The sequence below is a fragment of the Perognathus longimembris genome, chromosome 24 (genome assembly GCF_023159225.1).
Source record: "Perognathus longimembris pacificus isolate PPM17 chromosome 24, ASM2315922v1, whole genome shotgun sequence".
In the NCBI taxonomy this organism is placed as follows: Eukaryota; Metazoa; Chordata; class Mammalia; order Rodentia; family Heteromyidae; genus Perognathus; species Perognathus longimembris.
The window spans coordinates 2,135,053-2,162,156 of record NC_063184.1 but is presented as its reverse complement, the minus strand read 5'-3'; the positions used below and the strand labels follow the sequence as shown (position 1 = coordinate 2,162,156).

At 53.2% G+C, this 27,104-nt stretch overlaps 1 protein-coding gene across 1 annotated transcript in view; it reads right to left on the bottom strand.

Moving 5' to 3' along the window:
• The window catches only part of Fgf2 (fibroblast growth factor 2), a 32,855-nt gene extending 7,748 nt beyond the window's left edge, over window positions 1-25,107 (bottom strand). Inside the window, exons 1-2 of the mRNA XM_048333713.1 lie at window positions 24,932-25,107; window positions 3,994-4,097 (exon numbers count right to left, since the gene is read on the bottom strand). Of these exons, the coding sequence (XP_048189670.1) occupies window positions 3,994-4,097; window positions 24,932-25,106 (279 nt within the window). The 5' untranslated portion in view covers window position 25,107. The remainder of the gene's footprint in view (window positions 1-3,993; window positions 4,098-24,931) is intronic.
• Between the last annotated feature and the right edge of the window lie 1,997 nt (window positions 25,108-27,104).

The window sequence follows — 27,104 nt, the reverse complement described above, 5'->3', positions numbered from 1 at the left end:
AGAGTGCTTGTCTCATATACATGAGGCCCTGGGTTCAATTCCCCAGCACCACATATACAGAAAATGGCCAGAAGTGGCGCAGTGGCCCAAGTGGCAGAATGCTAGCCTTGAGCTAAAGAAGCCAGGGACAGTGCTCAGCTCCTGAGTCCAAGCCCCAGGACTGGCCAAAAAAAAAGAAATCTTAGATCCTAATATTTGTTCTGGGATGGTATTACTCAGAGCAACAAAATGTATCCTTTGAGATGGAGTGAGGAGTCTGTTGTGTATTAAAGAACTACTCAAGGCCGAACCCCCAAATAGAAGCTTTGGCAGTTAAATAAGAGTTGCTGTCAGAGCATGCACCGTTCCTAGGTTGCAGGGAGAGACTCAAGCCTTCAGAAATGTTTTCACACTGCCCCCGAGCCCCGCAAAATGAAACTGCCCCCAGCCCTTTGCCTGAATGCGTTGACGACCACTAAGCGGCAAAGCGGCCATAGTCTCCTGTACTCTCAACCTGATGCAACTCAACAAAAGCTCTGATGTGTTGGAGGCCTTTCTCAGAAGATACTAGAATGTTCTCTAGTCACTCCAAGAATCACACCCAGGAACCCAGCACTGTATTCCACTACCACAGTCTGAACTAAGATGAGGGAGGCAAAGACTAGGAGGGCTTCTACCTTGGTCGAGCGTGGGTTCTGGAACCCCGGCTTCCCCAGGGTGAGGCTTATTTGCATCCCTGTGTGATAGATAGCTACTCATCGGGACCTAGAAGCTGCTAGTGACATTTCAGTGTCTCCAGAGAAAAATGTGCCTCTTCAGCTTGGGAAAGGACACTGAAGATGGACCGGCCCACCACCCAGACCCAAGGAAAAGGGGCAGACTTGCAGGCACCCAGCACCCAAACTGGGTAGCAGGCAAGACTTAAGGTTATGGTGGGCACCTGGCAGATAGGGGCTCTGCGATGGGGTCTGCATCATGGATCTGTGGTTACAGCAGCCCAATTGTGATTAGTACTGTTTCTCAGATCTGGAACTTTCCATTCAAGTTGTCCCTACATCGTTTGCAATACAATAAATGTCCAAATATTGTTACATTGACTCTTACTGAGTCAAGCAGGTAGAAATACATTGCAGCATGAAGAATTAACACATATCTGAGGAGACAAGAAATGTGTAAAACTATATAACTTGAGCCTACCGTAGTTCCTTCTTCACTAAGGAAAATGCTAGAATGCACAGCTAAGAGGCCTTCAAGATCTATGGGCATACTCAATAGTTTAGGAATCTACCAAGAGAATGGGGCAGAACTGTCTACATTCTAACTTGTAGAAAATTCTATTACTTGTTTGTTTGTTTTATGCTGGTCCTGGAGCTTGAACTCAGGGCCTAGCCACTGCCCACCCCTCAGCTTTTTTGGTCAAGGATAGCACTCTACCTACCATTTGAGTCCCAGCTCCACTGCTGGCTTTTTGGTTAATTGGAAATAAGAGTCTCATGGACTTTACTGCCTGGGCTGGCTTTAAACCACAATCCTCAGATCTCAGCCTCCTGAGTAGTTGGGATTCTAGGCCTGTGGCGCTATCACTATAATAGTGTTCCAGCCCATGTTCGTGTGTACATGCACACGTGTCAGTACTGGAACTTTGGTGGATTCCCCAACTGTTAGAACACCTCTTGAATTGACAGCAGATAGCTAGGGGAAAAGGAGCGAAGGAAGTGGGATTTCCAAGCAGCCAATCTCTTCAAGCTCTTCTTTTTTTTTTTTTTTTTTTTTTTGGCCAGTCCTGGGCCTTGGACTCCGGGCCTGAGCACTGTCCCTGGCTTCTTCCCGCTCAAGGCTAGCACTCTGCCACTTGAGCCACAGCGCCGCTTCTGGCCGTTTTTCTGTATATGTGGTGCTGGGGAATCGAACCTAGGGCCTCGTGTATCCGAGGCAGGCACTCTTGCCGCTAGGCTATATCCCCAGCCCTTCAAGCTCTTCTTAACGGGCACACCCCATCTGCTCCCCCGTGCTAAGCAGCAGTGAGATACATCTGTGATCAGCAGACGCCTCGTCTAAGCTTCAATGCATGCTTCCAGGTAGTTGGTAGATTTTCCCTAGGGAACTCAAACCAATATAGGTCTAAATTTGAATTGTATTGCATTTTCCGACAACTTTCTTTTCCTCCTCCCCCTTTGTATCCACACCAGAAACCGGGGAGCCATCTTTGACTTTTCTCACTCTTCTTCAACCCCTAACTCTAGTCACTCCTCAGTCCTCTGTCCTGCTATTTCTGCCAGGTTCTCAGCATCAGTGGAGACATTCACAGTGGCTTTCTAACCTGTTTTATAGATAGATGGATCAATCAAATAGATACATAGATAGATAGAATCTCTGTTGATTTCTATGGATATGCAATAGGTCTATCTATGGTCTATATAGATCTCTATATCTCTCTATATGTCTCTACACATATATATATATAATGTAGATACATCTATCAATCTCTATAGATGGAGAAATATATAGATATATATTTATTTTATATATATAAATATAATTAAATCTTTGTGAAAATCCACTGAGATATGTTTTATCGTGTGGGGAAATAGAATAATTTGCCCAAGAACCCACAGCTACTAAGTGGCAAGAGTAAGCCCACCGTCTTAGCAGTCCATTCTACAGATATTTTATATGACAACCCAGCTCTGCTGGCTCACACCTATCATCCTAGCTACTCAGGAGGCTGGGATCTGAGGATCGTGGTTCAAAGCCAGCTAGGAAGGAACATCTATAAGACTCTTATCTCCAATTAACCACCAAAAACATCCGAAGTGGGGCTATGGCTCAAGTGGTAGAGCACCAGCCTTGAGCTGAGGAGCTCAGGGACAGCGCCCAGGCCCAGAGTTCAAGCCCCACAACTGACAAAAAAAAAAAGTCAGAAGTGAAGCTACAGCTCAGTGTAGAGCAGCAGCCTTGAGCACGAAGACTACCGGACGGCACCCAGGCCTGAGTTTGAGCCCCAGTGGCACTGGCACATACAGAAGTTTCATAGGAACAACTCTAAATAATGATCACAATTGTATGTGTCATTCACTGTTGAGCTTTAAAAAGCCACATCATATAGGAAAATGTTTTTAAGAAAATGTATTTTAATATTTTTGCAGAGTAAAATACAGAAACTGAGAACGAATGCTACAAACCAAGAGCACCTCAAGGTCAGCTCCCCACTGAGAACCCCACACGTGCTGTGTCCCCCTCCCCGTCCCCCCTCAGAACCCCACAGGTGCCATGTCCCTATCCCCATCCCCCCCTAAGAACTCCCCATGTGCCATACCTCCCCCTCCTCAGAACCCCACACGTGCCGTGTCCCCATCCCCATCCCCCCTCCTCAGAACCCCACACGTGCCGTGTCCCCATCCCCCTCCTCAGAACCCCACACGTGCCGTGTCCCCATCCCCCCTCAGAACCCCACACGTGCCGTGTTCCCCATCCCCCCTCGGAACCCCACACGTGCCGTGTCCCCATCCCCCTCCCCCCTCCTCAGAACCCCACACGTGCCGTGTCCCCATCCCCCTCCTCAGAACCCCACATGTGCCGTGTCCCCATCCCCCTCCTCAGAACCCCACACGTGCCGTGTCCCCATCCCCCCTCAGAACCCCACACGTGCCGTGTTCCCCATCCCCCCTCGGAACCCCACACGTGCCGTGTCCCCATCCCCCTCCCCCTCCTCAGAACCCCACATGTGCCGTGTCCCCATCCCCCTCCCCCCTCAGAACCCCACACGTGCCACATCCCCATCCCCCATCCTCCCCTCAGAACCCCACATATGCCGTGTCCCCATCTTCCTCCCCCCCCTTCAGAACCCCTGTGCCATGCCCCCCGCCCCGCACCCCTTAAGAAGCTCCAGCACTATGTATTGTGGGGTGATCATGGGGGACATTATGTAACACCTCCAGCAAAGCCCAAACCATCATCAGTGCGGGAAGGTCATTACTGTGGATGCAGAGACCGGCCGGGAAGGATGCTACTCACGGATGCCAGCAGCCTCCCGTCCTCCTTCATCGCCAGGTACCGGTTGGCGCACAGGCCCTTGATGGACACCACCCCGCGCGCCTCTGCCTGCAGCTGGAGCTTGACTGCAAGGAACAGGGAAGAGTTACCAGCTAGCACCAGGCGAGGAAGAGCGAGCCCCACAGACCAAGGCCAAAGACACCCACCCAAGCAAGGGAATGATGGACTGAGCCACAGGGTCAGGGCAGGGGAGAGGCAGGGCGCGGCCTGGGCTGGGGGGGGTGGAACCCCCTTTCCCCGACACACCCGTGTCACAGTGAGCAGGAGGGCAGAACGGACAAGTGTTTCCCTCAGAAACCCATTGCTCCCATGAGCAATTCACACTGCTTAAAGCGAAGCTACTGAAGTGACATCGAAATAGAATTTGTGAGACCCCCTATGTTATACCCTAAACTCCTTGAAACTTGTTTCTCACCAATTCCTCACAAATAAAAGATGGTTTAGGAAGTGGAGTGGCTCAAGTGGTAGAGTGTCAGCCTTGAGCACAAATAGCCAAGCAAGAAGGCAGGGCTCTGAGTTCAAGACCCAAACCTGGCACACACAGAGCTGTTCTCTCTCCATCAGCAGGCTGCCCAGTTCACAGCATAGCACTGGCCCCGGCCGACCCGGCCCTGCCTGACCTGCAGCATTGTGTCTAGGAAACCATTTCCCTGCCAGGCCACCTGCCGTTCAGATCCCAATGGCTTTTAGTATCCCAGAGCTGAGAAGCATCCCAACCAATTATCTCCATCAACAGAACATCTCTGCCCGTCCATCCACAATCACATGCCATGCCTTCACCCCTGACCACGAGTCCACACCCACAGGACTTCCCGAGTGGGCTCCCTGGGACATCTGTGAACAAAAGGGCCTACTGTAAATAAGGCTGCAGTCCTGTTGTTCTCAGGGAAAATACTATTTCAAAGACACAGACCTTATATAATTTCTCAGTCTATCCTGTTTATTCACTTGTACAGTAAAGATCGATCGGATGACTCTTGTATGTCAAGAATGGAGCTATTTTGAGAGAGAGAGAGAGAAACTGCCCTGGAGCTTCAACTAATGGCCTGGGCGCTGTCCCTGAGCTCTTTTGCTCAAGGCTAAGTCTCTCACTTGAGCGATAGTACCACTTTCAGTTGTATGGTGGCCAACTGGACATAAGAGTCTCGTGAACTTTCCTGCCCAGGCTGGCCTTTGAACCACAGTCCTCAGATCTCAGCCTCCTGCATAGCTAGGCCAGCACCTAAGATTGGATCTATTCTAGAGCTAGAAATACACATGACTGCAGTCTACAACCTCTCCTCACGAAGCTTCCATTTTAGTGCCTCTTATGCCAGAAATCAAGTTGTTTCTCATCAACGTAATCTCAGTCCCAAGCAAATGAAACTCCTCACCCAGTATACCAATGTGGTCAGGAGACATTAGCATTGTGGCTCAAGCCTGGGAGACCCAGTCAGGAGGATCATGAATTCAAAGACAACCTTAACCTCTGTGATGATTCCAGAGCATCAGGGAATCACTCCACATCCTTCGATTCCCTGTGGCACTTGCTGTGTGTGTGATGAGGACCCCGCCCTGGCAGCCCGGCTTCCTCCCAAGGCCTTGGGAAGCTGCAGGTGGAAGTCAGGAGACACAGCCTGCTGTCTGAGCAACTGGCTACCTCCTGGTCCTGATGGCAGTGGACAGCTGGACACCGGACTTTGGATCCGCCGTGGCCAGTGCTGCACCCCCACAAGTTAACTTCGGATCAGTGGTGGCCAGTGCTGTACCCCCACAAGTCACTGTGGATCAGCGGTGGCCAGTGCTGCACCCCCACAAGTCACTGTGGATCAGCAGTGGCCAGTGCTGCACCCCACAAGTCGCTTTGGATCAGTGGTGGCCAGTGCTGCACCCCACAAGTCGCTTTGGATCCGCGGTGGCCAGTGCTGCACCCCCACAAGTTAACTTCGGATCAGTGGTGGCCAGTGCTGTACCCCCACAAGTCACTGTGGATCAGCGGTGGCCAGTGCTGCACCCCCACAAGTCACTGTGGATCAGCAGTGGCCAGTGCTGCACCCCACAAGTCGCTTTGGATCAGTGGTGGCCAGTGCTGCACCCCACAAGTCGCTTTGGATCCGCCGTGGCCAGTGCTGCACCCCCACAAGTTAACTTCGGATCAGTGGTGGCCAGTGCTGTACCCCCACAAGTCACTGTGGATCAGCGGTGGCCAGTGCTGCACCCCCACAAGTCACTGTGGATCAGCAGTGGCCAGTGCTGCACCCCACAAGTCGCTTTGGATCAGCGGTGGCCAGTGCTGCACCCCACAAGTCGCTTTGGATCCGCGGTGGCCAGTGCTGCACCCCACAAGTCGCTTTGGATCCGCGGTGGCCAGTGCTGCACCCCACAAGTTGCTTTGGATCAGTGGTGGCCAGTGCTGCACCCCACAAGTTGCTTTGGATCAGTGATGGCCAGTGCTGCACCCCCACAAGTCGCTTTGGATCCATGGTGGCCAGTGCTGCACCCCACAAGTCGCTATGGATCTGCGGTGGCCAGTGCTGCACCCCACAAGTCACTGTGGATCAGCGGTGGCCGGTGCTGCACCCCACAAGTCGCTTTGGATCAGCGGTGGCCGGTGCTGCATCCCACAAGTCGCTTTCCTCCTGGAGTTTCGCCGTACATGTGCATCAGTTCGAGGACGCCCCCTCCACCCTCTGGTCTGCCTCGGAGTGAGTGGAGCCCCGCACACCAGCAGCGCTGTGCAAATGCTTGTGCTCGGAGCTGGGCTGTCGCCCCGAAGGAAGGGAAAGCTCGTGTCCACGCCCAGCGGTGCGTCCTGCGTGGAGCGTCCTGTGGCTCTGTTCCCGATGGCCACGCTCAGCTGTCCCGCAGGGCTCTGCGGGGCACCAGATGGACTGCTGGACTGACAGACACCAGGAGCCTGGAGGAAGGGGCCTGCAGGCCTTGGAGGCGTGTGCGCACAGGAGGAGGCACCCCAAAGCCTGCACGCTATGCTCGCAGCCAAGGAACCGTGGCGACCGCGGCCAAGCGCAGAGCACCACCCCAAAGAAAGAGAGCCCCGGCCCCTCTCCAGCAGCCCGGGAGACCCCGCGGCCGCGGCCAAGGAAACCTACATTGTTCTGAAAAGGATTAGCCGGTGAGCACTTAGGGGCAACCAGTCCAGCACCCCTAAGACACGGGGCCCCATGACTCCAGACACAGGGCCCCCAACTCTGGACACGGCCCCCCCTTCCCCCCCACCCCCCCCCACCCTGGCTCCGGTCGCTTCCTGGCTGGTTTCTTTTCTTTTCCAGGGCTGTTCCCTCTGCAAAGGCCCTTGGCTGCTTTGGGGAGGCCGGGCTGACAGGGCTCCAGGCCCTCCCTCCCCTCCCCTCCCTCCAGGCCCTCCCTCCCCTCCCCTCCCTCCAGGCCCAAGACCTCATGTTCATCGGCAGCAGCCGGCCTGGTGCAGAACAGAGCGGCCTTGTGTGCCCCGCGGTGGGGGGGAAGGGGAGGCGGGCACAGGGCGATGGGGGGGAGGGGGCGGGGGCGGAGGGGGGAGGGGGCGGGCACAGGGCGGAGGGGAGACGCCATCCAGAAGGTTCTTCCTCCTTCCCCGCAGTCCAGGCCCGGCTGCTGAACGCAGCAGGGAAGCAGCTTTAAAAGCGGCGCGGGGCGGAGGGGGGGGGGAGGGCGGGGAGGAGGGGGGAGCTCGGGGCGCAGAGCAGCGGGGCGGGGGGGGGGGGCGCCCTGGGGGGGGGAGGGACGGGGGATGAGGTCGGTGGAATCCTCCAGAACGGGCTCTCCCGGCACACGGGGCGCCTTACTCTCCGCCGTTCCGCTCCGCACACGGCGCCCGGCCAGGACACCACCGAGAGCGCCCGCTGTGCAAGGGTGGCCCGAAACCACGCCACACGGTTCCACCACACGGTTCCACCACACCGGGAAGGCAGAGAGAGGGGAGGGAAGGAAGGAACCCCATGCACATGAACCCCACGTGTAACCACCTGCAACACTCGCCTTCCCAGTCTCAAGGTGTAGAGCCAGAGTCCTCCACGCCTGGTGTGGAGATGACAAGCCCCGTGCACACGACCCCCGTGTTATTACACACGACATCCGCGTGATTACACACGACATCCGCGTGATTACACACGACCCCCGCGTGATTACACGCATAACATAAATAGATTTTAACTGTTCTAATACCGGGGCTTGAACTCAGGGCCCGGGCGCTGTCCCTGGGCTTTCCTGCTCGAGCTTAGTGCTCTGCCCCTTGAGCCACAGCGCCACTTTGGGCTACTTTGGGTGGTTGAGATGAATGTCACAGACTTTCCTGCCCAGGCTGACTTTGAACTACGATCCTCAGATCTCAGCCTCCTGAGCAGCCGGATGAGGGGTGAGGGCCACGGGTGCCTGGCGAATCTTGGGTGTGTTGGTGGACTGTAAACGCGGGGCCATTAGTGAGCGATGTGATGCAGCGCTGACAGCGTCTCCCCTGAAACCTTTGCTCTTGGGATCCAGCAGAGAAGAAACACCCAGGAGACCCTCAGCCTCCCCGCTATCCCTGCTGAAGAGCCAGGCACCAACACTTTGGATTTCCCCGTGGCATCGCCTCAGGCCTGCTGTACATTAGAGAGCCCGCCGCTCCCACGGGATCACAAGAACTTGCTGCTCCCACAGGATCACGAGAGCCCGCAGCTCCCATAGGATCACGAGAGCCCGCCGCTCCCACAGGGTCACACAGGATCACGAGAGCCCGCTGCTCCCACAGGATCACAGGAACTCGCAGGCCACGCAGCTCTAGGACATATGTTACAATTCATAAACACTGAAGGCCGGCACCTGTGTCTCACACCTGTAATCCCAGCCACTCAAGAAGCTGACGCTTGAGGATCGTGGTTCAAAGCCAGCCGGGTAGGAAAGTCTGTGAAACTCTTTATTTCCAATTCCTCACCAGAAAACCACAAGTTCTGCTGTGGCTCAAAGTGGTAGAGCGCTAGCCTTAAACCAAAGAGCTCAGGAACAGCTCCCAGGCCCCGAGTTCAAGCCCTAGGACTGGCACCGAAAAAATAAATAAATAAAATGCAGAGAGGGCAGGGTGGGCTGAGGCCGGAGGCAGGACGAACAGCCACCGGGCCGTTGGGACCTTCCCAAGTCCATCCCAGCCCCGCCTCTGCCCGCCAGCGCTCGCCCCTCGCCACAGCAGGAAGCGCCTCCCAAGTCACATGGCTCGGCCTAGAGTCCGGCCTCGTGGTTCTCACGTCTCCCATGACAGGCCTGATGGGAGAGCCCCCCCTTTTTAGGATCATCCTCTTTCTTGACCGTTTCTAATCATTCCTGAACACTGGTCCACTGAGTCCAGAATTTGAGGCATTAAAAAAAAAGATCCTTAAAGTCCACTTGTGAGAATTCGTCTGGTCCACGGTCTTCAGGCAAAGCAAGCGTGGTGACAGCGGGTGCAGAGTCCGGGCTCCTCCCCTCCGCAGAGGTCAGTGACCCTGCCCCGTCGCCGCCTCATTCCCATCCAGCCACAACAGGCGGCTACAAATTAGACCCAAGGCCTTAAATATCACCACAAGGGAAGCAGGAAGACACGATGGGTGGACAGAAGGGACACTGCTGGTCAAGACCAGCGAGCCAACACCGGCCAACGGCTCGCTCTCGTCATCCTAGCTACATTGAGAACTGTGGTTCAAAGCTAACCCTGGAAGGAAAGGAGTGAGACTCAGCTCCAATTAACCAGTACAAAGCCAGAGGGGAGCTTTAGCCCAAGATGTAGAGGGCCAGCCTTGCACAAATAAAGCTCAGGGACGGCACCCGTACCCTGAGTTCAAGCCCCAGGACCAGCACAAAGAAAACTTTGACACAGGCAATCTACTGTATGAGCTGTACAAGGGCAAGGAGATGGATTAAAAGCAAGAAATGAGGGGGTCCCCTCTTCCCCAGAGGCCACCTTCTTGTTCCAGGAGTTTCCATGTGAATGTCCGCTTCAGCCCAAATCTTCCCTTCCTTGTTCTTGCTTTGCTGGGCTTTTTCTCTCCCTTTCCCTCCTCTCTTCTTCACTGCCTTTCTGCCCACATCACTTCATGTGTTCTCCCTGCCTCCTCCAGAAGATTCACGAAACCTCTACCTGTGGCTCCCATCCCTATTCCTGGCCACTCGGGACATGGAGATCCTCACATCAAGGTTTGAAGCCAGCCCAGCCTGGAAAGCTTATGAGATTCTTACCACCAATTACACACTCAGCAAGACACAAGTGGAGCTGGGGCCCAAGTGGTAGAGTGCGAGCCTGGAGCAGATAAGCTCGGGGATAGACCTGGGCCCTGAGTTCAAGCCCCAGAACTGGCAAAAGAAAAAGGGAGAGAAGAGGGAGGAGGAAGAGGGGGAGGGGGAGGATGAAGGGGAAGAGGAGGGAGAGGAGGAGGAAGAAGAGGGAGGGGAGGAGGAAGAAGAAGAAAGGAACAGGAAGAAGGGAGAAAAGGAAGAAGAAAACTAAAAGAGCAAACAGCAACTACCGCTGGAAATAGGTTATAATACTCGTGGGGAAGGCCACCCACTTGGCTTCAAGCAGCCAAGAGTGGTATCCAGTTTCTCAGAGACCATCAGGTAAAATCACCGGGCTTTACACAAAAGCAGAGCTCTTCCTGACTTAGTTACTGAGATTTCTCAAGAAAACTTGAGTGGACAGACACTATGTAACGACATAAATCTGTGTGTGCGCCCCAGTCCATGGCTTGAACTCAGGGCCTGAATGCTGTCTCTGAACATTTCTGCTCAAGGCTGGTGCTCTACCACTTGAGCCACAGCTCCACCTCGAGGGTTTTTTTTTTTGCTGGATAATGGAGATAAGTCTTGCAGACTTTCCTGCCCCAGCTGCCTTTGAACCACAGTCTCCTGAGTAGCTAGGATTACAGACATCAACCACTGGCGCCCAACCTTAAATCACTGTCTTAAAATTATTTCTGTAGTAATAATGTTCGTGTTTAATTGATACGTAATTGTTCATATCTATGGACCTCCTGAGACATTTAAGTACAAGCACACATGTGCAGTGATCAAGCCAGGATAAGTGACCCCACTCTGTTCTTGGACATTTGTCATTTCTTTGCATCCAGGAAATCCGCTCAACTATTTGGAAATACACCCTGTCATGGTAACAGGTACCTTACTGTGCTACCGCGCACCGGAAGTCGCTCATGTTCAACTGCACCCCAGGACTCCTGCCTTTTCTCCATCCTTTCCTTTACCTCCTTCTCAGGCAAACAGTGTAGTATGTGTGCAGGTGCTAAGCTTTGAATGAGGGCCTCAAGCTTGCTCAGTTGGTGTTCTACCACTTCAACCATGCCGCAAGCCCAGCTTTTTGCTGGTTAATTGGTGATACATAGGCTTTTCTTCCTGGGCTGGCTTCAAACCTTCCTCCTCTGGATTTCAGCATGCTGAGTATCTAGGATTTCAGGTGTGAGCCACCAGGGCCTGGCACACATTTCTTATAATTAGGAGAGAGATACATTTCCTAGAGATCATCTTCACAAAGTCACTTACCATAAATTAAGGCTCACATCAGCACACAATGTGGCAAACACACTTCACAGTGACATAGCTCACAAGTGTTATCTTACTGAGAAGTCACTGGAAGACACATTTGAACATCTCTAAGGTTCTATCCTCTTAGTATATTTTGGACCATGCCTATGGCGATATCAAAAGCTACGTAACTCTTGCTGCGAAAAGCAACCTGACACCTGGCTATCGGCATCTAATTTTAGCGCTCAAGGAAACCTGAATCGCACCCGCGGGGGGGGGAGGGGGGTCCTGGGTGACAGCTCCCCATGGGGAGGAAAGATGAGCTCTGCACACTTGAGACCACTTCCCGCGTATATGTCAATACACAGGAGGACTTACTAAGTTCTGCTCTCTGGCCTCCCAGGAGGGCAGAGAACCTCTGCTTCAACTCTTAGCTTCTAACAAAAACGCTTACCTGCCTGGCACCAGTGGCTCAAGCCCGTAATCCTAGCTATTCAGGAGGCTGAAATCTGAAGATCACAGTTTGAAACCAGCGCAAGCAGGAAAAGTCCATGAGACTCTTATCTCCTACTGAGCACTAAGAAAAGCCAGAGTAAAGCTGTGGCTCAAGCGGTAGAGGGCTAGTCTTGAGCACAAAAGCTCAGGGAAAGTGCTCAGGCCCTGAGTTCAAGCCTCAGGACCAAGACACACACAGGAAAGCACCCACTTTTGTAGGTGACATCCAGAATTTAGGCCAAGATTCTCCATGATTCCACAGCTTAAAAACCCTATACTTGTACACCATTAAGCATGGCCAAAAAATAATTTCAGTCTGGAAAATCTTCAATGTGAATATATCAAACAGACATCAATTGCTTATTGTTTTCAAGTCTCAGTAATAGAGTGAAAGAGCAACTAGTCCTGAATAAATTCCAAGAAAAATTAGCTGAATTGGAAAACATATATGTAAATAAGTAAATAAGTTCTCTGCTATATGAGGATACTACTTTGCTTTTTAGGAGCGAGCTTTAGAAGTCTAGTAAAAATCATCACAGTGATTTACATATCAACCTAAAGCATGAAGACATTTTGGTGGTCAGCAGCTTATTAAAAATACTTTAGGGGCTGGGAATGTGGCCTAGTGGTAGAGTGCTTGCCTAGCATGCATGAAGCCCTGGGTTCGATTCCTCAGCACCACATAAACAGAAAAAGCTGGAAGTGGCTCTGTGGCTCAAGTGGTAGAGTGCTAGCCTTGAGCAAAAAGAAGCCAGGGACAGTGCTCAGGCCCTGAGTTCAAGCCCCAGGACTGCCAAAAAAAAATTTAGGGTTCACACAAAAGCTCAGTGGTAGAGTGCTTGCCTAGCATATGAGAGGTTCTTGTTTCATCCTCAATGCTGCAAAAATAAGCAGTATTTTCCATTTTTGATCACGATAATACATCCTTATTGCCATTTCTTTTTGCCAGCACTGGGGCCTAAACTCAGTGCCCTGCACCCTTGCTTGGATTTTCACTCAGGCTGGCACTCTACCACTTGATCCACACCATCGTTTCTGGCTTTTTGCTGGTTAATTGGAGATGAGAGTCTGATGGGCTTTCCTGCCCGGGCTGGCTTTGAACTGAGATCCTCAGATCTCAGCCTCCGAGTAGCTAGAATTACGGATGTGGGCCACCAGTGCCCCACTCCTTACCTTTGGTTAATCTTCCAAAGAGAAAGCTTCCAGTTTATTAACTGTTAGATTGTGTGTGTGTGCGTGAGAGAGAGAGAGAGAGAGAGAGAGAGAGTGTGTGTGTGTGTGTGTCCTGGGGCTTGAACTTAGGGCTGGGGCCCTGTCCCTGTGTTTTGTTTCTCCCCCCCCCCCCAAATCTAGCACTCTACCACTTGAGCCACAGCTCCCTTCCCAGCTTTTTGGGTGGTTAATTGGACAAAGGAGTCTCACAGATTTTCCTGACTAGGTTGGTTTTGAACCATGATCCTCACATCTCACAGACCCTGAGTTAGCCAGTAGTGCCTGGCTGATGTTAGATTATTAATCATTTCTATGTGAGAAGTTGGTCTGGAGAGCTGCGTTTGGGCTATAGACTCAGAGATTGAAGAATATCAGTAAAAGCCACAGACTATATGGTGGGGATTTTTTTTATTGTTAAAAAAAAGTTGTCAGAAAATTGGCATTAAAGGTAAAAACAGAGTACAGCACAAATGTCAAGTCTGAGAGTGTTCACTCCTTGTGAAAAAGAATGGTCTGAGCCAAGGGTCGGCAGAATATGTAAAGGGCCAGACAGTGAAGTTTTAGGCTCTTAGAGGTATCCGCCCATTGTGCAAAAGCAGCCACAGGCAACTAAACAGGGGGCTGTGTTCCGATACACCCTGTCACACAGCAGGCTGTGCGCAGAATCCAGTCCCTCAGCCACGGCTGAAGACATTAAATTATGAAAAACTCACTTCTGAAGAACATGTTCTTCTACAGAAGACTGTTGTGAGAAATTCTGTCAAATATTTCATCGACATCAACAACACATTAAGCACACGCAGGTTACTACACGTCCTTTATACTATCTACTTCCCACTTTTTCTATATTCTCAGTATTGCCAAGACATCTGGGATTCTCTTTTCAGGACTCATGGGAAGCACACGAACTGTACTTCCAGAGAGCACCTTTATCCCATGTGTTGGTCTCCACAGGGACCAAGAATCCACTAGCAGTTCAGCTTCCCAGGGCTTTCTTGCTCGCATGGGCTTGTCCTTGTACGCTCCCAGGGCAACTGCTCACACTCACCAGGGACTGCTCACGCTCACACTCACCATGTTCTCAGGGATGACCCAGGGATGCTTCCAGAAAGAATACCAAATTATGGAATTGGACCACAATTATGCAATTAGTCATCGGGACCAGGTGGATAGTTATCCTGTCAAATGCCCCGTTGGATGGTGTCCCTCTAGGACCCACGTGTCACCATGCGAATAGGCACGGCCTCGAAGGCGAGGAGGGTGAGATGAGATCTTTAAGGGCAGGCCCTCCTCCCATCGCCTGCTGTCCTTCTGAGAGGAGATTCAGAAAAGGAGACGGCAGGACATGGGCCCCAGGGAAAGGCCGCGTGAACTGGCCACGAGAAGGGCGGCCACTGCCCATCCAGGGGGGAGACCTTAGGAGAAATGAGATCTGGCAACACCTTCCTCTGTCGGCCTCCAAGATTTGAGAAACTAAGGTGCTGGTGCCCAAAGCCAGGCAGCCACAGGAGTGGTTTTGGGCAAGCACAGCACGCTGGTCCTGATGAGTGCACGCAGAAGGAAGAGGCACTGGTACGCACTAAGGAAGAACAGCAGCCACCAGCAGGAGCGAGCCCGGGGGAAGCAATCCATTCCACCAGGCGTGCACAGGACACCGGGGCTGGGGAGCAGGGAGGCGCAAAGAACCTAACGCAGGGGAGTCCAGGGATCACCGGGGGCCACGCAGATGAGAGGTGAGGCCACCTATGCACACGCGTGGCTACATGTAGACGGGCGTGGATGTGGCTAAGCACTTTTGCCAGTCCTGGAGCTTGAACTCAGGGCCTGAGCAGTGTCCCTGGCTTCTTTTTGCTCAAGGCTAGCACTCTACCACTTGAGCCACAGCGCCACTTCTGGCTTTTTCTGTGTATGTGGTGCTGAGGAATAGAACCCAGGGTGTCATGCGTGCTAAGCAAGCACTCTACCGCTAAGCCACATTCCCAGCCCTGACATATATTTTTAACTGCTATTATAAAGGTGATGTGCAGAGGGGCTATAATTACGTAAAAGTCAGGGAATGAAGCCACCATAAAGCCAGACCCTACCTCAAAAATAACCAAGTGAAAATGGGGGTGGAGGCATGGCGGGAATGGTAGATGGCCAGCTGAACCATCAGCCCTGCTAGCATGAAGCCCTGAAGGAGAACACTTCAAATCATTCCTTCAAATCACTTTCACTTCCAATCGTTGCTACATAACTTACGTAGAATTCTTGCGGTGAGCCTACGTTCTAAGCAGGATGATGTCTAGAAGCCGGAACGGCCGGTCACTCTGTCATGGACAGAAAAAATGTTTTAAAAAGCCAAAGGGAGGGACTTTTTCCTATCTGTGAAATTGAGGAATAACATTTGTTTCTACAATTCAGTTAACAGTTGGGTGTGGTGGCTCACTCCTGTAATCCCAGCTACTGAAGAGGTAGGAACTGAGAGGATCTTGGTTTGAGGTCAAACAAAGGGGTGGGGGGAAGGAGGGGAACGGACTCTATTTCAAGGAAAAGAGCTGGGCGTGGTGGCAGACGCTGGCCACCCCGGCTATGAAGACACAAAGAGGACGGCAGCCCAGGCTGGCCTAAGAAAGAAAACTGATATCTTACACAAAAAACAGCTAATGCAGCCAGGTGGCAGTGCTCATGCCTGTAATCCCAGCCACTCCGGAGGCTGAGATATGAGGATCACAGTTCAAAGCCGACCTGGGTGGGAAAGTCTGTGAAAACTTTTATTTCCAATTCACCAGACAAAAACTGGAAATGAAGCTGTGGCCCAAGTGGTAGAGCACTAGCCTTGAACAAAAAAAGCTAAGGGACAGAGCCCAGGCCATGAGTTCAAGCCTCAGTATCCATAAAAATAAATAAGTAAATAAAGACAATTCAGACAAAAAAAAAATCTCTCCAAATTTGTTTCTACAAAATGGAAAGTATTATATATCAAATACAAAGTGCAAACACATACTATCCCATGAGGCCAAAGCATGAGTGATCTTTTCTCCTGAGTTCCCATTCAGCCAGTGAATAAATGACACAGACACACACACACACACACACACACACACACACACACACGTGAGCCAAGGCTAGAAATAACTATGAAGAAAGTCAAATGAGACTAGGTAGAGTAAGAAAACCCTAGCTAAAAATAGAAACAGGTATTGGATTAAAAAGTATTATGTATGTCACATGTAATATCTATGGTAGCAGAGAATTAATTTTATTTCTGTGAGTACAGAGGCTTGGACTCAAGGTCATACAATCTCACCTAGCAATTATCATTTGAGTCACATCTCTACTTCTGGATTCTTGCCAGGTAATTTGAGAGAAAGGCTTTCATGGACTTTCCTGACTTGGCTGGCTTCGAACTGTGATCCTCAGATCTCAGCCTCCTGATCAGCTAGGAAAAGAGGTGTGAGCCACTGGCACCTGGCTACTCTTACTTCTAACTCAAAACAAGATGCTCATCACATATGTTTCCAACATAATTTTTTTCAATAAAAGTATTATTCAACTCTTACTCCTTTCCATTTCCTATTTTTGTAATGACCATCAAATTTAAAAAAAAAAACCCAACCCCTATGAATTGTTTTCTATTTGCAAAGTGATTCAGCATAGGAAGGAAGAGAATGAGTGTGCGCATGGGCCGTCTCCCCACCCATCCCTTCAGACATCACATCACAAAGGGTGTCCCACACGCCACGCTCGAGTGTGACACGGGGTTGTGAACACTGGCTTACGCCTCTGCATGAATACCAACATGAAACAACGGGTGCCATCTTGTCGCAGCCAAAGAGGACACTGACAGCCGTGCCAGACAATTCTCAACCCTAACTTATAAATGGTTCTCTGATTCTGCACCTGTTTTTTGAGAGTTTGAGTTCCGGGCTTAGGCGCTGCCCCTGAGCCTTTTCACTCAAGGCTGGTGCTCTAGCACTTGAGCCACACCTGCACTCCTGGCTTTTGGCTGGTTAACTGAAGAGTCTCACAGACTCTTCTGCCTGGGCTGGCTTCAAACGGTGATCTGAGGTCAGACCTCAACCTCTTGAGTAGCTAAGATTACATGGGTGAGCACCACTGCCCGGTACTGGGTTCTGCTTCCTGTGGTTGAGGCTGTGGGGAACGCCTGGCCTAAGAACAGGGGAAGATCCAGACATAGACAATCAGGACGAGGAAGACTGTTCACTCTCTCCTAGAGAACTATGAGTATATGCACACAAATGCGGGCCAAGGGCACCAGAGCGTACCCTGGAGGACAGGCAAGTGGAAGAAGATGAGCCAGGAGCCCATGGGTGAGAGGAGCGTCCCCACGGGTGGTGATGAAATACATGCGATTCCTGCCATGTCTCAGGCAGACAATAATGCCACTGGCAGTGCAGGCTGGCCAGGCAGAAGCCGCCACGATGAACCAGAAGGCAGCTAGTGTTCCCATGTAAAACAGGTCATGCAGGGGCTGGGAATGTGGCTTAGCGGTAGAATGCTTGCCTAGCATGCACGAAGCCCTGGGTTCGATTTCTCAGCACCACATACACAGAAAAAGCCAGAAGTGGCACTTGGGCTCAAGTGGTAGAGTGCTAGCCTTGAGCAAAAAGAAGCCAGGGACAGTGCTCAGGCCCTGAGTTCGAGCCCCAGGACTGTCAAAACAAACAAACAAAAATAGGTCAATTAGAAGAAAGGGTACTGACCACAAACGATAGAACCACACTATATAAACCTTCAATGCTTTTAAAGGAAAACAGAATTGCTAATAAAAGTACCCTTCCTACAGAATAATTCACCTTTCTACAGATTATCCTATGAAAAGCCAAAATCTAGCATCTAAGGTTACCAGTGTTTTCCAAATATAACTTGGTGTGTGAAGAGAACTAAATGTTAGGACTGGAGATGTGGCTTAAGGGGTAGAGCACCCGCTTAGCAAGCATGAAGCCAAATAACCGCCAGGGGAGGGTCACGCCGAGAAGAGGGAGAGGGAGAACTAAGCACTGTACCACACATGGCCAAGCACTCAATCCATGGGCTCTCAGCACCGGCTAACATTCAGCAGTTAGGGAGCACTCCTTGAGTTAAAGGTATGAACTTTGTGTGTCAGTATCCGCGCTTCAACTCAGGGCTTTTTGCTCTTGCTTGACTTTCTTCATTTACAAGTAGTGCTTTACCACTGAGCCCTGCTTCCAGTCTGTCATTTTGCTGGTTAAATGGAGACACAAGTCACTCAGACTTTTCTGCCCTAGGCTGGCTTAGAGTTCAGAATTCTGTTACATAATGAAACTTTGAGGTTAGGTTAACTTTTAGAAGTCAACAGCCCTTTGAATGTGTTCACACACACACACACACACACACACACGCCCCTTTAGCTTCCTGTAAATGAATGAGTGGAGCATGAAGTTACACACTGGACAAGTCACCTTGTCCGGGAAGAGAGACAGAGCTCAGCTCAAATGAGACATGAGCTAAACGCTGAGGATTGGCTCTGTCCACTCCAGGCCCTCCAAACTTCTTCATACTAAAAATACTGGACGGGATGAACCTGGCCATCTGGTCCCTAAGACCCACAGTCCGGTGAGGTGCTCTAGCAGCAACCATTTTCTTAACTGGTTCCAAGTTCTGATGGTTATAAATAACCAAGCTTAGAGGGTCGTCACTAGAGGCCAAGTCTGATAGCAAAAGATAACATAAAAACCAACCTAAGAGATTTTATAACAAAACAACCATGGTGCGACAGTGGTCTTTTGGTAATAACCCAACATTAATAAGTATCATTCCAAATTACTCTGCAGAACGAATCACACCATGCATTAACTACTGAGCATAGAAAGTCATACAAAGTGCAAGACCTGTTCCTTGATTTCAGAACACAGAAAATGAGAAGTTCATAAAAGGAGGCAAGGGCCAGGCAGCAGGGGCTCACGCCTGTAATCCTAGCTCCTTAGAAGCATGAGATCTGAGGACGGTGGTTCAAAGCCAGCCAGGGCAGGCAAGTCCATGAGACTTAAAAACAAACAAACAAACAGAAAAACCCACAAAAAACCTGGAAGTGAATCTGTGGATCAAATGATAAGAGTGCTAGCTTTGAGCAATGAAGCTCAAGGATAGCACTCAGGCCTTGAATTCAAGGTCCAGGGCAAGCATACTCCCCCCCCCCCCCACACCCCCCCCCCCACTTGTGTGGACAGAAGTGCTGCGGGGGTGAGCATGCGCTCTAGCCTCGTTCCATTTCGCCATCACAAGCCATGACCAGGCCAAGCTCCTCTCGTGTGAGCTTCAGAGAACAGGGGCCCAAGCAGGGTGTTCGGAAAACCAGCCAAACACTGGAACTGGAAAAAGCTGGCTGGTCTGTGACGAGAATATGGTTTCCATCTTGTCCTGAGGGGTGCTTGTGGTTTAAACACAGGTGGTCCAATAATGTGAGCCCCAAATTGTCTGTGTGTCTGTCTGTGTGCAGGTCCTGAGGCCTGAACTCAAAACCTGAGTGCTGTCCCTGAGCTTTTGTTGCTCAAGGCCAGCGCTCTACCACTTGAGCCACATTTCTACTTCTGGGGTTCTTTTGCTGGTTAATTGGAGATAAGAGTCTCCCAGACTTTCCTGCCCAGGCTGCCTTCCAACCGCGATCCTCAGATCTCAGCCTCCCGAGTAGCTGGGATTACAGGCGTGAGCCACTGGTGCCCAGCTCAGATTGTCGTTCTCAACATCCCTCAAGGAGTTTTTCAGAATCAATGCATAGATGAATAAAGCCCATTTTTTTTTGCTTATAATACATAAAAGTGGTTTTGTTTTCTTTATTACATCTGCAACATTTTACTTGCCAATTAAGCCTGAAAATCAGGGCCATCCATGTCTCATCATCAGAAAGAGCCTCCTTAGAGGGCGGTTGCTGTGTGGCCATTGTGTCCCTGTCCAGGTCTAATTACATAAATGCCACTTCATAAACACAACAAAGCCCACAGGGCATGGCATTTGGGGGTGCTGAGGTCACTTGGCGGCTAAGTGATCTCCGTGGGCCCTAAGGTGTGGTAATATCTGTGACTCATGAATTGTCCTTCTGTGGCGGCGACCTAGGACACGATTGCCAGGATTAAATAAGCTCTTGGGTGACTTCATTTGTTTACTGCAGGCGAGCAGCATTACAGTAAATATCCTGTGGCTGGCGGCCCAGAGCGGAGCCCACTTGCCAGATATTCGCAGGGGAGGGAAGAGGATCTGCTATCACGGAATAAATGGTCCCATTCACACCAGGGCCCAGGAAGGCGGCTTTCTCCCAAACCACCAGGAAGACAACAGGGAACCAGCAAAGACTCTTCCAGGCGCTGGATCCACAAGGGAGAGGGGCCGTGGGGTGCAATGAGGGATGGGAGCATAGGGAAGGGTGGGGGAAGGCAAGACACCATGTACCCAGCTCAGCCCCAGAGCAAGTCAATAGGTAAACGCAGACACATGATCACTTCTCTGAGATTCTAGATGATGAGACCCGTGACTGGGGTCTGAAGCTTCCTTTCAAATTTCTTAAATTATATAAATCTACATATCTTATATACAGATATATAGTTCATATTCATATGTATATACACTCACAATTCTGTGTATGTGCCAGTCCTGGGGCTTGAACTCGAGGCCTAGATGCTGTCTCTGAGCGTGTTTGCTCATGGCGAGAGCTCTACTGCTTGAGCCACAGCACCGCTTCATTTCCGCTGGTTCACTGGGGATCAAGAGTCTCTGAGGGTGTTTTCACACCACGATCCTCGCAGGGGTAAGGCACGGCACTTCCACCAGCTATTCTTGGGGGTGGAAGGCGGGCAGAGGCAGTGCACAGGCAGTGCACAAGACTCCAGCCACCAGGACCACCCCTCCCATTCCACCCCCCACCAGGGGGCCCCGGACTGTCACCCCTGCAGGTAAACCTAGCACTTCTCCCTTGGTGTTCCCTAAATAACAGCATCTGGAAGAGACTGAACACCAACATCTGGGCATTGGGCCTCCCCTTCCCTGCCCTGAGCTGGGAACAGTGTGCTGCCTGACATAGAATGTTCTGGAAAGTCTTACACGCTCAGGCGTTAGAGGACTCTTGTGGTGTCTCCACATTCCCACGGACGTGTGTCCAGGCCACCGGCCCCCAGCCCAAGGAGCACACCCCGCAACCACTGGTAACATCTTTCTTCTCTTTCTTCTGTGTATTTTGTGCCAGCACTGGGGCTTTAACTCAGAACCTGGATCCTGTCCTTTAGCTTTTCCACTCAGGCCTGGCCTCTACCCCGTGAGCCACAATTCCACTTCTGGTTGTTTTTGCAGATTAAAGAGTCTCACAGACTTTCCTGCTCTGGCTGGCTTCCAGCCCGGTCCTCAGATCTTAGCCTCCCGAGTGGCCAGGACTACAGGTGTGAGCCTCTGGTGTCAGAGGCTTCTATACAGAATCTTGCAGGGCAATGAGGAAGCACCCCGAAAACAGCTCAAGGTAATGCCCACATGTGGAGCAACACCCAGGGAGCTGGTGTTCAGCCCCCTTCCAGAAAGTTCTCTTCCCACCTGCCTTATACCTCCTGACCCCCTTTGTACCTGAGCCACATCTCGTTATTCGGACCACTGTCTTGCTCTCAAGTCCACTATGTCTGGTTGGCTTTTGGGGGAAGACTCCACACTGACACTTTCAGACTGCCTGTGACCATCTGATCATGGCTGACGCCGGCCCTTCCGAGTTTTCTTTTATACCTTAGAAGACGGTGGGCAGAACGCCCAAGCTAAAGGGCAGCATTCCAATGGCAGATGCTAAGTGGACTGGACATAACAGCTCGATGGAGGAAGCCAGCGGAGGAGGCTGATTCATTAGCTCACTGGGAAAAGCATGGCTGCCATCGACTCTGCCTTTGTTCCTCCCGTTTATCATGTCCACAGCACTGTTCTCCTGGTCTCTCCATCATCAGCCTCTCTCTGGTCACCTCCCAGCCTAGCTTCCACGTGTGAGACAAACAAGCTACCTACTCTCATGCTCCCATCCAGAAGCAGAGGATTCCACCGCGGCACTTCTGGCTTTGTGCTGTTAGTCTGTAATGTGGTAAGAGGTGTCCCAGTTAATTGTGTAGTTACTCAGAAGGCAAAGATCCACAGGACTGGACTTCCAGGATAGCCCAGGCCAAAAAATCCAAGAGATTTCCATCTCCAAAATAGCCAGCAAAAGCAGCTAGAAGCACAGCTCAAGTGGCAAAGCGCCCAAATGAGAGGCTCTCGCTCAAACTCCAGTACTGCAAAAGAAAAAAATTCTAGCCTAACTAAGCTGGATGAACTATTAGTCATCTCTTCACTGTTTATCAATGGTGGGGCTTGAACTCAGGGCCTGAGCACTGGTCCTGTGTTCTTTAGCTCAAGGCTAGCGCTCTACCACTCTGAGTCACAACTCCATCTCCAGTGCTCTGGTGGTTCACTGGGGATAAGCGTCTCACGGACTTTCCTGTCTGGGCTGGCTTCGAACTGTGAAATGCGATCCTCACATTTCAGCCTCCTGACGAGCTAGGACTACAGGTGTGCACTACTAGCACCCAGCTACATCTCATCATTTTTACTCTCTTGCCTTTAGCTAGTGATAAAGTTGCCAGTACCACAAATGTTAGCACTAGTGGCATTTAAAGTGAGAAAACCTTTGAGTGGGAAGCCTGCCCTGTGCCTTGTGGGACAATTAGAAGCATCCTTGGCCTCCACTAAATGCCCTGGTCATGACAACCGATCTAGCCCTCTGGAGACTGAGGCAGGAGGCTCTTGTCTGATGCCAGCCTGGGCTACAAAGAAACGCTGTCTGAAAACCAACGAGGGTTACAGAAATGAAAAGGCAACGCAAAGTTAAAAGGAAACAGTGGCTGCGTTTGCAAGGGTGGTAATATAGTATGCAATGCATTTTTTTTGTGTGTGCTCATACTGGGGTTTGAACTCGAAGCCTCAGTGCTCTCTCTTAGCTTTTCTGCTCAACACTAACACGACCACTTGAATCACCGCTCCACTTTGGCTTTTTGGTGGTTAATTGGGGGCTTTCCAGCCCCTGCTGTCTTCCAACCACGATCCTCAGATCTCAGCCTCCCAAGTAGCTAAGATCAGAGGCGTGAGCCACCGGCACCTGGTTCCACATGATTTTACTAGTAACTTAAAGAAATCCTGCAGCTAGGAAGTGGCATGGTAGCTCAGGTGATAGAGCGCTGGCCGTAAGCTGAAGAGTTCTGGCCCAGAGTTCAAGCCCCAAGGCCACCACCACCACCAACAACAACAAATCCTGCAACCAATAGGGCAGAATATTCGGTACAGCTCCAAACATGAACTATTCAGGAAGATAATAAAGCTGTTTTTTTTTAAGCCATAAAACATGCTTTTTAATAAAGTAAACAATGGCGATACTAGAACAGAATAAAAGGAACTGGGACCTTTATGGGACATGAACTAACCAGCTGGGCCAGGGCAAACCGCAACGCCCAGTGTCGTGAAACCTGCTCCCTGCCAACACTGAACCAGGTGCCCTGAGACAATCTTCTCCACTCGGTGAGGGGACTGGTATTTTTTTTTCTTTCAATTATGGCAAGCCTGAAGAAAAACGAAGACCTGCTTCCTTAGCCTCTGGCTAGCTTGAAGACACTGAAAATGAAGTGACAGTTCAATAAGAGTGGCCAGTCCTGGGGTGGCAGAGCTGGGGCGATGGGAAATGCGCAAGGCTTAGAGGACTGAGGGGGATTCGGGAAGCTTCTACCAAGAAGGGGGAATCGGACGGACATGGCTCGACGCATCTGAGCATTCTGCGATGTGTGAGACGCGCGCGCACAGAAAGAACAGTGGGCCCCTTCGATGCCAGATTCGACGCCCATGTGTGCCGCCCGTTAACGAGGAAAGGAAAGCGGGGTCGGCGGTTCAGGCCTGCGAACCCCGCTAGCGACTCAGGAGGCCACGGTCTACAGATGGGGGTTCAGGGCCAGCGAGCGCCGCCTCTCAGCTCCAATCATCCATCAAGCCCGCGGGCGGGCCGGGCCGTGGCGGTGGCCGTGGTGCCCGGGACGCAGCGGCTCCGGCCGCTCGCTCGAGTCGGGGCCCCGTACCGTCCCGTGCGTCCCCGTGGCGCGCACCGCGGCCGGGCGTGGAGATCGGGGCGCGCCCCGCGCTCTCCCCGGTGAGGGTGAGGCCCCGGTCCGCACGGGGCTCTCCGCGTGCGGCGGGCGGGCGGCGCGCGGGCCTCGGCTCTTTCCCCTTCCCGAGCCCCGACCCGGGCGGCCTCGGCTCGGTGACGCTCGGGGACACGCCGCCCCCCCCCCCCCCGCGCGGCCCCCGGTGGGGTTCCCCCCGCCCCCCAACCTCAACACAAACTCCAACTGGGGGGGGCTTCCAACAACCAGCGTGACAGTTAACGGGGGGGGGGCGATGCACCCCTGAGGGGACGCCGCCGTCCTCCGGGAGAGGCAACGCGTGCGCTCCCGTTCACCATCCAGCCGCGGCGAGGTGGGGTGGCCCGGCCTCAGGGGCGCGGGGCGGCGGGGCGCGGGGAGGGGGCTCCAGGGGCCCGGAGGACGGGCGCGGGGCGTGGGGAGGGGGCTCCGGGGAGGGGGCACCGGGGACCGGCGGGGCGCGGGGAGGGGGCTCCGGGGAGGGGGCACCGGGGAGGGGGCACCGGGGACCGGCGGTGCGCGGGGAGGGGGCTCCGGGGAGGGGGCTCCGGGGGCCGCGGGCGCGGACTCACCGTGCGGGTCGCTCTTCTCGCGGGCGCCGTCCACGCGGCCGTCGGGGTGGATGCGCAGGAAGAAGCCCCCGTTCTTGCAGTACAGCCGCTTGGGGTCCGCGAAGCTCCCGGGCGGGAAGGCGCCGCCCGCGTCCCCAGCCAGCGCGGGCAGCGACCGGACGCCCCCGGCCGCCATGGCGCCCCGCGCGCCCCGGCCCCGGCCCCGGCCCCGGCCCCGGCCGCGGCCCCCCAGCCTCGCGTCCCGCGGGCGCCCCGCGCCCCGACACCGCCCGCCCCGCCCCTCCCGACGCCGCGCCGCGACCCGCAGCGGCCCCGACGCCTCACGGTGCCGTCGCCAGCGCCAGCGCGAGCGCCGCCCCGGCCCCGGCCCCGGTGTCGGGGCCGCCGCTGCCCCGAAAATGCGGTTACAGCGCGCAGGCGCAGGGCGCCGTCCAGGCCGGGGGAGGCGGGGGGGGGGGGGGCTGCCCGGAGCTTCGCAGCTCCCCGCGCTCCCCGCGCTCCCCGCCTCCGGCTCTCCGCGCCCCGCCTCCCCTCCGCGCCCGGGGACCCCACTGCCCCCCCGCCTCGCCCCCCCAGCACCCCGCTGCGCCCCGCCTCCCCTCCGCGTCCGGGGAGCTGCGCCCCGCCCCCTCCCCCGTACCCCCTCTCCAATGCCCCTACTCTCCGAGGCACCGGCCCCGCACCCTCCCGCCAGCGCAGAGGCCCGGCGGGGTCCTGAGCCCCAGGAGGAAGGGGCCCCAGGAGGAGGGGGCCCCAGGAGGAAGGGGCGGCGCGGGGAGGACCCCGGCCCGGAGATCCCCCACACACACACCCCCAGCGCCCCAGGACGGTGCCGCCCGCGGGATCGGGATCCGCCTGCGCCGGGGCGGGGGGCGGGGAACAGGCTTCGCCAGCCAGCCATTCCCGAGGGGAGGAAATTCCCCACCCGAGAAACTCGAGTTACCCCGGGCGGGCCGGGCGCGCGGCCCCACCCGCGCCCCACCACCCACCCAGGGGCCGAGCCCGGGACCGGGGGGCCGCGCTCCAGACCCGGGGGCAGAGAAGCCCCGCCATAGCTACCGCCAAGCGGCCCGACGTGAGGCCGCGGCCCGGCGGTGGAGCTCCCGCCTCGAGTGGGAACGCCCAGCGTCCAGCCCCGAGTTCAAGCCCCACTGACAGGAAAGCAGAAGTGCCCGCATCCAAGACAAACAGCATCCTGAGCCCAGGAGGAGACCATCATTGCCGTCTCCCACCCCCCCCCCCCCACCCCTCCAGGCCCGAGCCCAGGAAATCACCACTGTCATCCCTCACTCCCACTCCCCCAGGCCTGAGCCCAGGAGGAGATCACCAGGCCTGAGCCCAGGAGGAGATCACCACCGCTGTCTCCCCAACCCCCCCCCCCCTCAGACCAGAGCCCAGGAGGAGGTTATCACTGCTGTCCTTCACCCCCACCCCTCGGCCCAAGCCCAGGAGGAGATCATCACCGCTGTCTCCCACACCCCTCCCCCCAGGAGCGCTTTACACACGCGTGTGCATCTAACCCATTGGAGACAAGCACCCAGGACTCAGCCGCCCCGCGGAGCATCGGGTTACCTCATCCCCAAGTGCTCGTCCAGCCAGGAGGAGACCACTGAAAACACAGGCGACATTTGACCATCACAGCCAGCTGGACATCAGCCCTGTATCCCTGGCCTCTCGGGTGGCCGAGGTCCCAGGGTTAAGGTTCAAAGCCACTGGGGCACACAAATGTTCCAGACTCCTGGACTCATCACTGCGAGCGGGCGAGAGCCCCCAGATCCAGAAACGACAACAGGTAATAGCATCAACCGGAGGCTTCTGTAAGCTGGTTGATGAAGAAAACCATTATTTCTTTTAAGACATTAGGTTGTAAGGACTGAGATTATGAAGGAAAAGGGGAAATGTCTATCACATTACCAGAGAAATCACTTTGAAATTCACAAAAATGGTCAGAATCTAATTATGAAAGATATACTCTCAAGAGCCCTTAAGACTCTCAAGTGTTCTTGGATGGGAACATATCCTAAAATAGCTATGTAAATTGCCTCCAGGTATGCTTAGAAATGTAAGGCAGTACTAGTTTAAGTTTTAGAATAATCTGTGAAACTACAAACAAAAGTGAAAAGTATATTTGACAGAAGAAAACATGAAAATAGCAATTTTTTCCCCTTCAAGT